This window comes from Dasypus novemcinctus, chromosome 9 (assembly GCF_030445035.2).
Source record: "Dasypus novemcinctus isolate mDasNov1 chromosome 9, mDasNov1.1.hap2, whole genome shotgun sequence".
Taxonomy (NCBI): Eukaryota; Metazoa; Chordata; class Mammalia; order Cingulata; family Dasypodidae; genus Dasypus; species Dasypus novemcinctus.
Window position 1 is genome coordinate 31813147 of NC_080681.1, and position 17595 is coordinate 31830741.

The following is a 17595-nucleotide window of genomic DNA, read 5'->3' on the forward strand; positions in this document are numbered from 1 at the left end:
ACGTGTGTCCTCCTGCGGAGTTCAGGGATGAAAGAAACATTCACACCCTGAAGAAAGGAAGAATCAAATCGCCAACTGGTGAGACACTAGAAAAAGCCCAGTGTGGACACAGAAAACCCTTTCTCAACACTCCCGCCCAATCCATCTCTGTTTTGAGGTCTAGAGAATACTATAGGAGATAACTCAAAACAGCAGTGGCCTTTCTGCAGTCAGTTTGGGTTCAGGAAACAGTCAGGGACAGGAAGTAAACTTAGAGGCAAAAGCCCAGTTCCACTTTAAGGCTCGTGATGGAAAAGGCTGGAAGGGAAGTGGGGTGAATATGGGAAGCCCATAGAGATTTGGGTCATTTGTGGGGAAGGACCTCTGGTGGCTAGTCCCAGAAGTGCAGGCTTTATGAATTTGGTTCTCATGCTAGGGCCATCTTGAGTGAACCCTCCCACCCTGGAATTGGACCCTTCCTGTGACAACACCAAACAGTTTCCAGTGGATAGTAACCCTAAGGACTTTACTTAGGGAAAACATAGTAAAGGTCACAACAATTTAATTACAGAATAATATATCTACCCTACTTGCTGAGTGTCTATATCCATGAATCTACTCCACTTGTGCATTTCTGGAATCCTGAATCACTGATGGATTTATTCATGGATCCACTGTCCTCTGAAAGTTTATTATTTTGTGCCATTTCCTGCATAACCAGGGTTTGACCCTCCTGGGCAGACTGTGCTGAGCTGGCTGACCCCCTGGAGATCCCAATTATTGGTCCTCTTCTTTGTGGTTCACCTTCTTGGGCTTCTGTACCAATTATCTTGTACCTATCCATTCCACTTGTATCTCCCATCATCAAGTCTGCTATCTTTTCTAGTGAGGACTTACAAAGACGTTCCATACTATGTAAGTAACACACATGGTGTGATTTTATATACTCATTTTATTTACAGAGCCTACATCTGGTTTAGCCAGAAAACTACCATTTGCTCTAAAGAAAAAGTAAGGCTTTAGGACGAAAGGGCAATGAATTAAAATATCTAAGCCCTTTGAATGCCCAGTGGATATTTTTCTGCTTTCCCTTCCCTCCACCTGGGCTTTGTTCTCAGCACATTCATTCAATAAAAGGGCACTCTTCTCTTCTGCTTCTCTCCTTTCGCTTCAGCTTTATGATCATCCTGAACCGCTGTTTCCCTTTCTTCATGGTGCTGGCCTGGATCTATTCTGTCTCCATGATTGTGAAGAGCATTGTCTTGGAGAAGGAGTTGAGATTGAAGGAGACCTTGAAAAATCAGGGTGTCTCTAACACAGTGATTTGGTGTACCTGGTTCCTGGACAGCTTCTCGATCATGTCAATGAGCATCTTCCTCCTGACGATATTCATCATGGTAAGCCAGATGGAGAAGGCTCTAAAAATCTCAAATAGTTTTTTTTCCCTCCCACCCTTTTCCCTCTGTTATGGAACTGGTGCCTAGGGGAACATGACATTTAGCTGCCACCCTTTCAGCCAAGTGGAAAGACACTTGAGAGACAAAGACTTTGGAGCTCAAGGAGCCACTGTATCATAGCACCCTCCCCCCATGACTTCCTGCTCATGAAGTCACTCAGTCTACATAGATTATCCAGCCCCCTTCCCTGGGCTGTCTGGAGAAGCTGCTGTGAGCAAAGCCCAGCACAAGGTACTTGTGTTTTCAGAAGGGTCCTCTTTTTCCAAACACACAAGAAATGAGTATAAGGAGCATTTTCCTGGGATTACCATTCCACCCACTGCCTGGGGTTGGAATGTGGAGAGACTTTTCAGTGGTATTAGGGGAAGATATCTGGTCTATTCATTAATCATCATCATGGTCACACCACTTATTGGTGTGACCATTCTTTTGGCTTTACCAAAGAACATTCTTCTGTCTGCAAAATCTCCAAGACCTCTCTGTTTCAAAAGATGCAATTTGGAGTCAATACTTTTTCAGTGATAAAGAGTTTTTATGGTCACAGACAGCAGGCATGGGTCTATCCTTTGCAAACTTGCAACTCCCTCACAAAAAGAAAATCTCACTTTACTAATACACTGTAATCCCTCATTCTTAGCTCTTCTACAGTAGGTGATTTATTGTACTTGTTTAATGATAAGGACATAAATTTAGGTAGTTTTTAATGTTTTGTTTGATGGAATTTGGTATAAGCTTTAGACTTCAGGTTTGGCAAACTCCTGATAAATTCTCATCAAACTTGTTCTTACTCTTTACCATTATCATATTAAGAACTCCTCTGTACTAGATAATATGTGTGGTGACCCACAGACTCTGGCTAAGTGTCTGCCATTCCATGCTGGACCAAAGTTGGTGCAAATCTGGTCCAAGAATGTTCCATCACATATCCAGTTAAAAGAAGTCCTGCCCCTTCTCTTTGAAGTAACATGTACTAAATCTGAAAGGTTTTATTTTTTAATGTTGCATTGAGATTCATTGAGCTGTGATTACAGCCCTATCAAAACTAATGCTGGGGTAGAGGTTTTTCTGCTTAAACAACCTGACCCCACATGGATGTGGCTTTAAATTTGCAAATGATGCCAGGGCACTACAGAGATGAAGGGAGAAGCTAACCTCCTTGTTTCCTCTAGGGGTCCCAGGTTTCTTCCCCTCTTTCAGTCTGCTTCTTTCCTCTGCATCAGGATATTCTGTATCTCAGAATTCAAGGAGTCATAATTCATACACATCTGACTAGCAGTGGTCAAGAAACCTTGTCTTTGTTTTTGTTTTTGTTTTTGTTTTTTGCTAAGGGACATTGAGATCTGCCTTCATAAGAATGGGGCATTAGGACTTCAAAGACTTTGGGATGTGAGTTAAAGAAAGTTCACCTAGTTTCTCACACAAAGGGGTTTCTCCTTGTGGGAACCAGAACTCTTGCAGTGAGGACGGAAACAGCTCTCCTCACCAAAACAGTGTTTTCCTTTGAATGACTCTCCCATCTTTCCTCCCCACCTCAACCATGCAGGAAAGAAGCTGGAAACAAGGACAATGGGAAGGTTCCATTGTTATTCAAGCTATTGGGAACAACAAAGAGAAGCGGCCATTAGAGGAAGGCAAGGCCAGTGACACTGTTGGCTCAGCCAAGTATCTCACATGTCTTTTGTCAGTCAATTAGAATCATAGAGCCCTAGAAGTTGTAGGACTTTGCTTTGAGAAGGAGCTGGAATAAGAAATTGATTTCATTCTTCTGAGAAGAGCAATTCTGAGTGAGATAAGAAATTGATTTCATTCTTCTGAGGAAAGTTCTTCCAGTCAAAAGCCACATGTTCAGCCACAGACAATTTGCTGTGGTTCCAGGGTAAGGAAGGAAAGGAGTGTACTTTCCAGGAAGTTGTGGCACATCCTTGACCCATAGAGGCAGGATCTCTGCATCCTAATCTTGACTTTTATTTAGATTTCCTCAGACTTCGGTTCTTCAGCATGGCTGTCTTGCAGCCCCCTCTCCCTTTGCCATTTGCTTTAGTCTGACTTTCGGTCTGTCCTGTCAGTGCCTGGCGGGCATGAGAGCATGAGGGAGAAAAGGTGGCAATAGCAGATAAGTGGCACATTTATTGCCAGGCAGCTCTCACATACCCATGACAGACTTGCTAATTGGTCTCTCTTTTCTACTGAGAGGAGCCCAGTGCTTCAGGGGGCACGACCAATGGACCAGAACCCATTTATGAGGTGAAACTATTCACACCTTTAAGTTCCTTAGAAAAGCACAGGATGATTTACTTGGATTTGGCAATATGTTCAAAGGATAAAACTCCTCATAGGATGCCAATAGTAAAGGAGAACCAAGAAAGCCCAATAAATTTGAACATCTCAGTTTATCCTGATAGTGTAATGGGACAGCAGTTCTTATCAAATTTGCTAGTTCTTTCCTATATTCTACATAAAATAAGCAACTCATTAGTTAATGGGTAACAAATAGGTTCTTGTATTTGTGTGATGTACTTGGATGGGGAGTGTCAATCCACTTTCAAGTGATTGGGATTAATTACTGATATACTCACCCGGGTGAATGGCCAAGCTCAGAATACAAACTCAAATGATCAAGTCAACAGGCCAGGCTCCAGGCAAATGTTAAAGCTTGTTTTGAGTGGTCTCCCACCTCCCTCTTTTATGCCGCATCTACTCAGTATATCCAGGCCTCTGTTGATGCTACAAGACCCCCCAGCCAGGTCTTCCTTCCCTGCTCTAGATATATTTCTCCACACCATCCCCTATCTACCAAGGCCTGGCTTACTTAATGCCTAATAATTACTGGCCTAATGTATTACCCCTCCCAAGGAAAATGGCAGTTGTAGGATTAAGGGTTTCAAAACATTGAGACTCTACGTGTGGAAATTTAAGCATCAACAACAGGCTCTGGAGTCACAGCACAGAGGTCGCCCTCTGCATGTGGCGGTGACCTCGGAGGAGGGAACTACTGACCCTGGCCCCTTTGATTTCAGCATGGAAGAATCCTACGCTACAGCAACCCACTCATCCTCTTCCTGTTCCTGTTGGCTTTCTCCACTGCTACAATCACGCAGTGCTTCCTGCTCAGCACCTTCTTCTCCAGGGCCAGCCTGGCAGCAGCCTGCAGCGGCATCATCTACTTCACCCTCTACCTGCCGCACATCCTCTGCTTCGCCTGGCAGGACCGAGTGACTGCTGACCTGAAGATGGCTGTGGTGAGGGGCCTTGGGCTCACCCCTAGCACATGGCACAGTACCCATGAAGGGCTGTAGCCCATCCTGGAGGACTGGCCCTTCCTCGAGGAGGTCCAGGTGCCATTTGGCTTGAAGAGACGTAGGGTTAAAAGCCACAGGGCCAGAAAGTGGGAGCAGTCTTCACCCTAACAATTACTCCTGCCCAACCTGCTTGATTCATCAAATCAAATTCAGCTCTGGGATCCCTTTGTTTATCCATAAGAGGTCAACCAGTCAGGCCCACCCTGGTGTTTGAGAAGATTCAGAAGCTAGTGGAGCTTGCACCCTCACTGTTCTGTCCAGAAAGAGGTTTGCATTGATGAGGAGTGTTTATTTCTCGTGGGAGCAGGTGTAGGTCAGTGGTTTGAGCGCCAGCCTCCCATGTATGAGGTCCCAGGTTCAATCCCCGGCACCTCCTAAAAATATAAACAAAAAATAAAAGTGTTTATTTCTCTCCAAAGTACCCTGAATCAGAGTTGATCTACAGGTATCTTTAAAGTATTCTACAGTACTCACAGAAAGAGATACAGAATTGACCTAGGCCACAGAGTCAGGCCCACTTGCCAGAAGAGTGCGGCTGGGGCGGCTTGCACCCCGATGCTGACGGGGGGGTTTGGAGGGGTCAGACTAGACCACAGTGGCGTCTGATGCTACGGCAGACAGCATCAGAGGGGCTCTCAGGCATGGAGGACGCACAGCGAGGGGAGGAAGAATGCCGCGGAGACCAGGTCTGTGCGCAAGTCCGTTTTATTAAGGAAGTGCAGTGGGTTATATAGAGAATGAGGAGGGCGGGGTAGAGCAGGAGGAGTGAGGGCTACGGGGCGGCTGGGGATTGGCAGAAACTTGTGGGCGGACTTGTGGTTTTGTGCTGTTAGCTGTTGCTAGGGAAGTGGGCAGATTTCAGGTTATGGTGCAACAGAAGAATACCCCAGAAATGGGGCTTTTGAGTCCTTCAGAGACCACTTAATTCAAGATTCCCAACCAAAGGCACTGTGTACTGTCTCTATCTCTTCTCTAATTGTTTTCAAATGAACCATTTCCATCTCTCTTTAATACTAGCTAACCTCCAGGCCTTTCTGGGCCATTCTTGGTGCAGTTTTCATGCACTTCCTTGTCCTCAAAAATCTCCCTGTCCAAAATTCTCTGTGTGGTGGAGTCAAGAAAGGACTGCCACCTGCCTCTAGTTTGGGGAATCTCTAAGGCAGGGGTTCTTAACAAGGGGTCCATGAGCTTGAATTGAAATTCAAAAAAACATTATTCTTGTGGGGACATGTTGGTGCAGTTAATATATTTATTAAATAATACACAGCATAATGTGGACTTAGTAAGGGGTCTGTGGTTTTCACCTGCTGGCAAAGGGGTGCATGGAACAGAAAAAGTTAAGAGCCCGTGCTCTAAACTCTGACTTGTTCTCCCAACTCAAACTTTGGTGTCGACAGAGCTGCCGGAGTATCTGCCTTTTATTTCTCATGTTATATAAGAAATTAATTATGCTATTTATATAGCACCCAATTTTCTAAAATAATCACAATGGGCTGGTAGCAAGAAACACTTATGACTCAGCCTGTGGGCAGAGCAGGGCTTTTGGAGCAATTTTGGTAATCAGTGGGCAGACAGCCAGTACTCTGAGGCCACAGCCAGTTTCTTGAGTGTGTAGATCCACCAGAAACCTACAGGTCTGATAACTATGGACCAGGGCTGGGCTGAGATTTTAAAAAGGGTTTTTTTTGAAAACACAGCTAGAGAATGCTTTCCTCCTGCAGAGAGGGCCTCTGAACCCCACTCTGAGTCCTCCACACTGCAGGAGGCCTCTGAGAGTAGACTTGAGAACAGCAAATCCGTCTCTACATGCTTCTGTGCTTTCTGCCCTATTGGGGGCCACCCATGGAGAACTGGCTGGGGAACTTCCTCTTCAGACTTCCTTCTGCACTCTCCCTATTAGGTTGACTTGTTTTCTGCACAGAGAACTTAAAGAAAATGATTGTCCCTAGTCTGGGGTGCGAAAGGGTGGTCATCAGTGTAATCTGAGGCTTTTCTGGCCTCTTGGACAGACCTCAGGGGTCATGGGACCATCCCTTCTCAGCTCCCTAGCCTGCCCCAGGATACTGATGACCTTTGTGGACTCTTCAAATGAGATTTTTTTTTCAGGAGGTACTGGGGATTGAGCCTGGGGCCTCGTACATGGAAAGCAGCCACTCAACCACTGAGCTACAAACGCTCCCTGCAAACAGAATTTTCCCAAAACATCTCCAGTTGGCAGCTTTGCTCTGCCAAGAACTGTGTGATCTGAAGAAAGAGGTAGAAGGAAGGGGAAAGAAGTGGTCCTTTGGCATGATATGCTGTGTGGCCCTCCTTCGCCTTTTCCATGACACTACGACTCAACATTTTTCCACTCAACAGTGACAGTGGCCTGGTCCCTGAGTCCCGAGGGGCATTCCCAGAATCCTCTTCCTGTGAGAAGACTGCCTTAACCCCACCCTAAGACGGGGCTGCAGCACAGACCCTCTTTCGGTCCCCCTTCCTACCTTGTGGGCATCTGGGTGCGATAGTGTTGGGAGCAAGACCCTCTGATCATCTTCTGTGCTGTGTTGACCCTACTGCAGAGCCTGCTGTCTCCTGTGGCATTTGGGTTTGGCACTGAGTACCTGGTTCGCTTTGAAGAGCAAGGCCTGGGGCTGCAGTGGGGCAACATTGGGAACAGTCCCATGGAAGGGGATGAATTCAGTTTCCTGCTGTCCATGGAGATGATGCTCCTTGATGCTGCTCTCTATGGCTTGCTTGCCTGGTACCTTGACCAGGTGTTTCCAGGTAAGAGTGCCCCTCCATAGCATAAAGGTTATTGGCTCTTCAGGTCCCCAGCATTCCCCCATCCCATCTAGTTTAAAGTTAATTTCTAAGCTTTTAGAACCAGCCTGCAAAATGCTCTGCTCTCTGGCTTCCAGCCACCGTCCTCATCTCATGTCCTTCCTTTCTTCCCCATGTTCCTCTACTCCAGTCACACTGTCCTACTTACTGTTCTCCCACACAAAGTACATTTCCTCCTCAGAGCCTCTGTACCTACTCTTCTCAGTGCCAGGCATACATCTCTTGCCCCCTCCCCACCCCATACCTGCAGGCTTGCTTTCTTGCTTCATTTGGGTCTGTTCAAATGCCATCTTACCACAGGGATTTTTTCTGACTAAAAATATCTAAATATCAATTCCCATATAAATAGCACTCCTCAGTGCTCCTGCTTCCTCACTTTATTTTTTTAAACACTCCTCCCCATCTGATATGATATTTTCTTGTGTTTGTTTATGGACTGTCTACTCTCAGGAGAATATGATCTCCATGAGAACCGGCACCTGGTCATTTTGTTCACTGTTGTAGTCCCAGAGCCCAGAATAGTGCATGACATTTGGTGGACACTGAATAAATATCTAATTAATCTGAAGCATGGATAATCAGCTCCTGAATGAAAATTGGCTATTTGCACAGTTTTGTGTTTGCATTGCAGAAAATCGAATTTTCCTTCAAATTAGCATTTCCTGGCAGCTAGGATTTACAAAATCTCCAAGTCACCCAAAGGCCACCTTGCATTATGCAGCTGTGGCCTGGCTCTCGATCCGGTGGCCAAGGGAAGGCAGGGGAGAGGAAGGCTGGGCCTGTTTGCTGGGCAGGGATAAACTCATGCTTTCAGGTCATTTCAGGGCAACCTTTGTTGATGAAAATATGGAGGCAGCTCCTCTGGGGTAGGACAAAGGATGCTAGACTGAGGGCCAGGAGGCCTGGGTTTGGAAGCTAGCTGGGTAACTGTGACACACTTGACCTTGTTCAGTTCTGTCTCACTGGGCCATTGGAAGAAGATATTGGAAGCAAAATTAATTGTATTGAAGTAAAAAATGTATGCAAAATCCAAGAGATTTGTTGTAGCCAAGAGCTTTAATTTGTTCAACAACCATGTGTGGGGCTCAGCAGGACTCGGTTCTGGGAATAGAAGTGTGGACAAGACAGACCCAGGCTTTCCCTTGAGGAGATGACAGTCCATGAAAAAGATGATGACTATCGAAAAAAAACAAAGATGGTGTTCTCACAGAATTCTGCAAGGAGGAAAACTTGCTAGACCTCAGCTAGAAATGTGGGCCTCTTGTTCTTGAAAGCCGGATGGAGCCAGAAGAGCAGGTTGTGAAGAGCAGTGGGGCCAGAAGCAGCTTGCTCACATGCAAATCCATACACCTCTCTCTCTCTTTTTTAAATTAAAATTAATAGATCACAAGGAATGTTACATTAAAAAACATAAAACATAAGAGGTTCCCATATAACCCACTCCCCATACCCTACCACATCACTTTTGTAAATTGTACTTTCTCGAAGATACATACATCACAAAAAAAGTTACACTAAAAAATATAAGAGGTTCCTGTATATCCCCCACCCCCCCACACACCCCACTCTTCCCACACCAACAACCTCCCTCATCATTGTGGCACACTCGTCGCTCTTGGTGAACACATTTTGGGGCACTGCTGCACTACACAGATAATAGTTTAACCTGTAGTTCACACTCTCCCCCAGTACTTAGTGGGTTATGGCAGGATATATAAAATCCAGCATCTGACACTGCAATATCATTAAGGACTACTCAAAATTCCAAAAATGCCCCCACATCACATCTCTTCTACTCTCTCCCTGCCCTCAGCAACTACTGTGGCCACTTTCTCCACCTCGATGCTAAAATTTCTTCTATTACTTGTCACAATAGTTTTATAGTAGAATATCAATAAGTCCACTCTAGTCCATATTTTATTCCTCCATTCCGTGGACCCTGGAATGGCAATGTCCCCTCCACCTCTAGCTCAAGAGGGGGCTTAGATTCCACATGGATGATGGATGCAATTCCTTTGCTTACAGTTGTAGGCACTCTTGATTCCCTGGTGTGGTGGTTGACAATCTTCACCTCCCTGTTAGCTGATCTGGGTAACACCAAGGAACCAGAGAGTAGGAGTTACCACTCTGCTGAGGCTCAGGGCCCAGCTGGCACATGCGCAGTTCCAGAGATTCAAGTCTCCTGAGTATGGACCATCCCTAGCCCCAACCACAGGTTCAGGAAAAGTGACAGAAGAGGCATGTGTAGAAAAGTCACATCTGAGTCCAGCTCTGTCACACTCAGGAGCACAAATTCAAAAGTAGGGGCCTCTGACATGACACAGAGCTTCAAATCCATATGCCATGATTACATACCCTGTGGGTCTCCATAGCCTTCAGGAGAACCAGTACCTAGGGTTGTATCTACTTGGCTTTTTCTGGGGTCTTGCTGAGGTGTGTGTAAGCACGACCCCTCTGATGACCTCCTGACTCTTTTTGGAAGACTCTTAGCCATATCAACTCATTTGTCTTTGCAATTTCCCCCTTTTATTCAAGGTCAAAGAGCAGTTTTTAACATTTGATCCAACATGTAGGCTGAGATAATCTGCTGGTCTGAGTTGACCCTTCCATTCTAGGTTTCTTTCTAGTTGCTTCTCCAATTAGTGATTGGTAATAATCCCTTCGCGCTAGGGAGGCTCATCTGCAGGAGTCATGCCCCACGTTGAGGGAAAGGTAATGCATTTACATGCTGAGTTTGGCTTAGAGAGTGGCCACATTTGAGCAACGTGGAGGCTCTCAGAAGGTAACTCTTAGGCACCCTGCAGCTCTAGACCTAGTTCATATTTCAGCCACACAGGCTCCTAAGCATAGTCATCAGTATCATGGGCTCATTATTGGACCATCCTTCCTGTTGATCTTTGTCATTGGGGGATTATTTTTGTCCCACTGGGGAATGTGACAGAGCTCCCCTGGTTGGGAACTCAGCACTCCCTCAGTTGACGTTTGTATCTGTAACTACTATAAAAATACCCAACATATATCCTAACATATTTATGTCCCCTATATACATGCCCTGGAGAACTCCCCCCCACCCGTGTGCCCCCCATCAATAACACCCCACACCAGAGTTCCTCCCCTGCCATCGTTGAACCTCTCTGTGGTCCAAAACTTCAACAACGAATCCTAATATATTGCCAAATTAAATTAATAGGAAATTGAAATACAGTGATGGGTTTAAAGTTTAGAAGTAGAATACATAGTAATTTAGAAATACTAAAGTAAAAAGAAATTGGTGTATCAATAAAATAAAAACTATTATAAAGCTTTGTTTCTAACGTTTTGCCTTTCATCACTGTAAAAGGTGTTGCCCTGTATGTACAATGGCAAGGCACTTTCATTTCTTCCTCAGTATCTACATCCTTTCTCTTTTTTTTTTTTCTAATTTTTAATTTTGTCTTCAAAAACGTTTTAGATCACAGTAATTCACATACACAATATAGGGGACTCCCAGATATCCAATATCCGTTTTCCCCTTTCCCCAGCAATGATATCTTTACATGTTCATATTATATTTGCTGCAGCTGATGTACAAATTTTGAAACATAGCTATCAAACATGGTTCCATTTTGGTTTACATTATTGTTTATATTTTAACTGTACAAATTTCTAAATTTTTAGTTTCCTTATGTTTTACATTATAGTTTACATTTTAGTTTATAGACTTTTATACACTTTAGATGTAAGTTGACATGTCCATCATTGCATGATTTTGTGGAGCACTTCCATTGCCACCAGTTCCCTGCTTCCATCCACGCTATACCTCTTTCCCCCTCCCCTCAGGGTACACTGTGACACTCAGTCTTTACTACTTGAGGAACCAGATTTACAGATACTGCAACAATGCTAAGGGCTTGACATACTAGACTGCCCTAACTAATTGGGAGCCAGCGATCCTCTCCAGAGACACAATTCCCTCTCTTTGGGAACATCAGGTCTCCCCAGGATGTGGGTACCTCTTCACACTCATTGTATGGGTCTCCACCCAATGATATAACCCACTACTACAAAATGGGTTATATCCATTATCCAAACTCCCTAGAAGCTTGCCCCTGTACCAGATGCCCCCCCTTAAGCACCGTAAACACATGATCCTTCCTTATTATATTTGCTAAAGAGTTTTCTGAACAGTATAGTTTCAACCATATACCTGACATTCGCCCATATTCAATGGTTCCCCCTAGCCCTCCCCCCAATTCCTTGGGTTCTGACCCATCCTCCCAACCCTAGCCCCCCTCAAGTCCACAAAGCCCCACCCAAAGGTATCCCTATGCCCCCATCTTATCCCTTCCCAGTACAAATACTTACTTCCAGCTTGTCATAGACTTCACCCATGTAGGTGTCAGCTTGCAACCTACCTCTCCCCCCCAGATTCCTTTAAGCCTATCTTCCAGTCTTTAGCTCTCTGAGACAGCTCAGTTTGCTTGTTGCATATCAGAGAGGTCATGTAGTATTTGTCCTTCAATGTCTGGCTTGCTTCACTCACATAAGGTCCTCAAGATTCATCCATGTTATCACATGTGTTTCGTACACCTCTCATTAATTAGCTGTGACCTCGGACAGATAATTCAGCCTCTGTGAGCCTCAGTTTCCTTATCTGTACAATGATAAAAGCTATCTATCTCGCAGGGTTGTTTTGAGGATTAAATTATTTAATACATGGAAGGTGCTTCCAGCAATGCCTGGCATAGAGAGAGCATCTAACAAGTGTTAGTGATGCTCATCATTGTCATTATCTGGAAAACTATTGAAAAGAGATGATTTCTTAAAAAACAAATGTAATAAGACGGTCAATTTTAGTGTTGCTGGTTCTACCTCAAAACATAACCGTTTGTATGAAAACATGTAGGAAGAGCAGTCTTTGTAGTCCTTGGGTGGCTGTGTTATGGTTAGTGAACCATGAATATTTATAGTTACAATCTGAGGTTCAGAGAGAGAAATTCTAGGTCTTCTAGAACTGTGATAAGGTGGGAGAGGGAGACTGTTTAGGCTTTTTCTCTTTATTTGCTTGTCTATTTTTAGGAGATTATGGAACCCCACTTCCCTGGTACTTCCTTCTGCAAGAGTCCTATTGGCTTGGAGGTGAAGGTGAGTTATTTAAACACAAAAACGAAACTTCAATCGTTAGACCCAGAGCCTTGGACCTACTGAGTGAAAGGCCCACAGGTTGTGCTTGTGGCCTCATTAATTGAGCAGCTGAAGAGGTTAGAGGGGGATTTCCGGCAGCTGGCTTTGGACCCCAAGTGCCCCTTCTATGCCTTTTCTGTGATTCCGGGTGTCTCAGCCGGCCAGCCGGGGGCTCGGCACCACAGGGATGGGGTGGGGACAGCATCACCGCCCCTGGGAGCCTGAGGGACACCAGGCCCGGTGCGAGTCGGAGCAATGATAAACCCTGCAGGCTGTACAAGCTGTGCCTGGTGAATTAAATTACCCTCGCAAAAGAAGGCCACATCACTTTAGGGTGTAACTGACTTTTGCAGCTTCTCAGTTTAGGGTCAAGAGAACCAGAGCATCACGAAGGACTCTTTGCATTGGCTGTCTGCTGCCTCCCCTCCTGCTTTTCTACTCCTCTCCACTTTTTCAACTATGAATTAATTAATTCTGTCAAGGGGAGGGGCCATCCAGAGGCTGGGGCAGGGCTACCGATCTTCAAGGCAAATACTCCCAGGAGGTCCTGGGAAGAGGAATAAAAGGCATTTGACCAGCATGTATCTCAGACAAAAATTACCTTTCCTACTGAACAAGGTGGCAGGCCGAAGGAAAGTTCTAGAAGTGGGGAAAACCAGGGCTCTTTTGTGAAGTATGAGGAGGCAGAAAAATTCCAAAGGGAAGAGCAGGGGGCACCCCTGGAGCTGGACGTTCTGGAAGCAAAAGAAATACTTTCTGATCTGTTTTATTTCTCATCTATCTGTTCTTTACTTTGTCTTATTGTTTCTGGGCCAGGATTTATAGATGTTTGTTTTCTCTTTAAACAGGCTTGGGTAGGATTTAAGGCTTGGATAGGGCTTTTTGTTTTGTTTTGTTTTTTAATGATCCAAACAAACTTCAATAACTCTGTACTTTTCCATTATGTCAGTTGTCTGTCTGTATGCTTTTACATTTCATTATGACAATCATGTTATAATCCCATCATAGGTGAGAATTTTCAACACACCTCAGTGCTCCTGGAATGTTCCCAATGTCAATGAATATCAGGACTTGTGGGCATTTTTTTTCTACAATCCCAGCAGATAGAGACTCTCAGGAAAGAAAAATTCTTAAGACAAACATAGCCTCCTTCAAAAGATGAATCACATATATTTTTGCCTGACAGCAGCCAAATATTTTTCACTTGTCTCACAGGCTAGACTAAAATAGATTCTTAAAACTCTAAAATCTGAAAATCATTTGCGTTTTCCTACCTAGCCCCTTCCGTTCAAAAATGAAGAAATAGAGCCCAAGAGATGTGACCTGCTCAAGTTCCTGTTGGTCACTTGAGAGAAAAATCTAGAACTGGGACACAGATTTCCTGGTGAAGGACTTACTCCAATGACTAAACTCTTTAGAAGTTCATTTCCCTTCTGCTATTTTATGACATATTAGTACGGTATGTTAGCCATTAGCATGATCAAAGGAACTTTGAGAACTAGGTTTAAAACAGCCCTTAGGGTAGAAATGGAAGGCCTGAAGGTGGCGTGTCCCCATCAGCAGGCACGCCAGTTGCCTCTCTGTCACGCATCTTTCAGATCCACAGAGGCCGCCGCCGGCTACAGCACTGAAGAGCTCGCCGCTCACACGTGTGCACTTGAGGCCGAGCGGCTGGAGGTGCCTGGCGGGAGCCATTTCCTCCTGCCCCTGCTTTCCTCTCTGGCAGGCTGGGCCTTTGGCTTCTCTTCCCCTTTCAGGATGTCCTGGATGTCCTTTTAAGCTAAGTGCCAAGACTACAAAAAGGGGCTGGGTGTGTGTTCCACCCTTGCCCGTGCTGTATCTCAACCAGGTTCAACCCTAGTGTTAAAATCCCACCAAGATACTTGAAGGCCTGTGCAGCCCACTTCTCGGGTAAGCCGTTTCTCAAGCGGTAACTCAAGCTGGCTGCCCGTCACATCACCTTGAATGGACTTTTTTCCACGACTTTGATATCTTCCGGACTGGGGTGAAAAGTACCGCTGGTGTGCTAAAGAAAATGCAAACACTTCAAATCCAATCCTAGTTGTGTAATTTCTTTTTAAATCGCCGTTTCTGACATTGTGAGCCACTCCTGGCACTAAAGGAGGATGAGGTGAGACTCTAAATCTGGAGCTCACCTTACCAAACCCCCTCAGGGTCTGGCAGAGATTGCACAACAGGACTCTGGGAGGCCAGAACACCTGGTTTCAGTGCTCGGGCCCGCAGCAGGCCTAAGGCTGGCAGGCCACACTCAGGGCCGGTCTCCCGGAGCGCCGACTTGGCCTCCTGAGGGAACCAGTTTTCCCGTGGTAGTAGGAATCTCCTTGCCCCCCAGCCCCCGACTTCTTCCCTCCTTTCCTGCCATAGCTGATTCTCAGCTCTCACTGGGAGAGTAACATTGGCTTTCTGTTGGTACAGGATGTTCAACCAGAGAAGAAAGGGCCCTGGAGAAGACTGAACCCATAACAGAAGAAATGGAGGATCCAGAACACCCGGAGGGAATCCGTGGTAAATAAATAAAATAAAATAAATAAATAACCCTCCCCCAAAAAAGAACACATGCAGAGGCAAGGAGAATGCTCTGAAGGCTGCAAAGGGCCAGAACAAAACACCTCATGCCTAGGGGGAAATGAAACCCAGGAAATTGAATCTCTGTTAACAAGTGTTAACCTGATACCTTCTCAAGGGTCCAGCTGCACGTGTGGGGAATGAATGGTCCGGCCCAGACATTAATGCATATTTCCTGGAGAAAGCAAATCCCAAGTATGTAGTGTGTTTGTGCCCTTGTTAGGCAAATCCCAAGTGAGTTGCACAAATGTGCTGACTTCCGAGGATTTAGCAAGAACAATAACTTGGGTCACTGGGACTTAAAGCGGATATGAGTTATAAGGAAAGACAAAAATAAATGCTAAGCCTTGCTTCTGTGCACAGCGGGAAAGAGAGCTCTAGTAGAGCTGACTACCCTTCACTCGTGATTTACAAATCTAGAAGCCCATTCATTCAAGCCATCAAAAAAGCCTTTCCTGACAGTGGAAGTTACCTAATAATTCCAGAACTGATGTGATGGACCAGGTTTGCAAGCAGTTTCCCCAGCCTTTGCCCCCCCCCCCCCCCACCTTCCCTCTCAAATGGTTCTGTACCCCTCTTAAGGGTTTCCATTCCCTAGGTTCATAGCATCACTCTGGGGATATTAAAATGCTCTTGCTCTCATCTGCAAGAGGTAGGCATGGCCTCTGGACTTTGCCTGACTCTGCATAAGTGAGCACAGCCTCCGTGCCCTTAAGCCCATCCCAGGTGCCATTTCGTACCACTGAGGTCCATGACACAACTCCTCACAGAGCTTGTTGGGGGTCACCAAGGCCTCTGGGAAGATCCTGCCCCTCGAGTGGAACTCCAAGGCCAAAATGAGGGATCTGGGGTTCAGTCCACCTCAGTCAGAGAAGGCACAAATAGAAGGAGCAATGAGATGTGTGTTGTTTTGTTTTCACAGTGGAGTAAATGCTCAGAACTACAATGTTAAGACAATAAATTAAGTTGTGCTGTGTAGGTAGGAAGAGACTGGAGGTCAGAGAAAGGAGAGAGCACATAATGAAGGTCTGCACTGGAGGGGGCATGGGCATTGAAAGTGGGGGCTGGGGGAGCTTGAGGGACAGTGGTGAGTTGGAGAAACCTTAGAATTCTGAAGAGCAAGAAGCTAACTTTAGTCAAAGGTGACTCAATGATTTGAGCCAAGATGACCAGGGGTGCTTCCAGAAATGCACATGGGAGAGTCTGAAGAGAAATTTTGAGAGGATGAACACTTGAACTGCTACCAGAAATCCATGATGAAATGCCCCAGTCAGTTGGAAATGAGGGCATGGCACTGAGGGCTGAGTGTGGGCTAATGCTCTACAAAGGCAGCAAGCAGACTGTGATGAGCATGGTTGCTGGAGCAAGAGAACCTGGGTTCAAGTCCCAGTTCTTCCTCTTCTGAGCCGTGTGACCCTGATGGGATTTGATGCATTTGTGTTATAGGTTTCCTCATCTGTAGAAATGGGCATAATGATGTCAACCCTATATGGCTCTTAGAAGGATAAAATGAGGTAACGCGTGGTTTTAGTTTGCCAAAGGGCTGCTGATGCAAAGTACCAAAAATGTGTTGGCTTTTATAAAGGGTATTTATTTGGGATAAAAGCTTACAGTTTCAAGGCCATGAAAAGTCCAAACCGAGGCACCATCAGAGATGCTTTCTCACCAAAGTCAGCTGCTGTTGATCCTGGTGTGTTGCCACATGGTGAAGCAAGATGGCCACTGACTTCTGCCCAGGTTTCTGCCTTCCACTTCAGGCTCATCTTTTCCTCTTGAGCTGCTCCATGGGCCCAGCCTCTTGGGGTTTTGTGCTTACAGGATCCTCTCTCACGTGGCAGGATCAAACACGGTGGCTTCCTTTTCCTGTGTCTGTCTGAATGAGTCTTGCTCTGTATTCCCATTTATATCAGACCCAGCAAAGAGGTAGAGCCTCAAGCTGAGTCTTGCCTCACCGAGGTAGTCCAACCAAAGCCCTAAAGCTATCTTACCAAGTAATCGAATCAAAGGACCCTCAGCTGAATTTAATACAATCAAAGGGTACCATACACAGAGGAACAGATTAGTTCACAAGCATAATCTTTCTCTTTTTGGAATTCATAAAATAATCTCAAACTGCCACATCCATGTAAAGCACTTGAAGCAGTGCCTGGCACATAGTAAGTGCTTGATACATGTTAGATAGCATAATCGTTATCATTCTGTAGGTTTAGCTGTTGCACTTTATAGGGTCATAGCTGAAGACACAGGAGTAGGTGCAATTATAGGCAGACAGCCATGGTCTAAAGAAA

General features: G+C 45.4%; 1 protein-coding gene across 1 annotated transcript in view; it reads left to right on the forward strand.

Moving 5' to 3' along the window:
* Positions 1 to 17595, forward strand: part of ABCA4 (ATP binding cassette subfamily A member 4) — a 110561-nt gene that overhangs the window by 31863 nt on the left and 61103 nt on the right. Inside the window, exons 9-13 of the mRNA XM_058302953.2 lie at positions 1154 to 1376; positions 4454 to 4675; positions 7297 to 7501; positions 12617 to 12682; positions 15158 to 15247. Coding sequence (XP_058158936.1) covers positions 1154 to 1376; positions 4454 to 4675; positions 7297 to 7501; positions 12617 to 12682; positions 15158 to 15247 — 806 coding nt within the window. The remainder of the gene's footprint in view (positions 1 to 1153; positions 1377 to 4453; positions 4676 to 7296; positions 7502 to 12616; positions 12683 to 15157; positions 15248 to 17595) is intronic.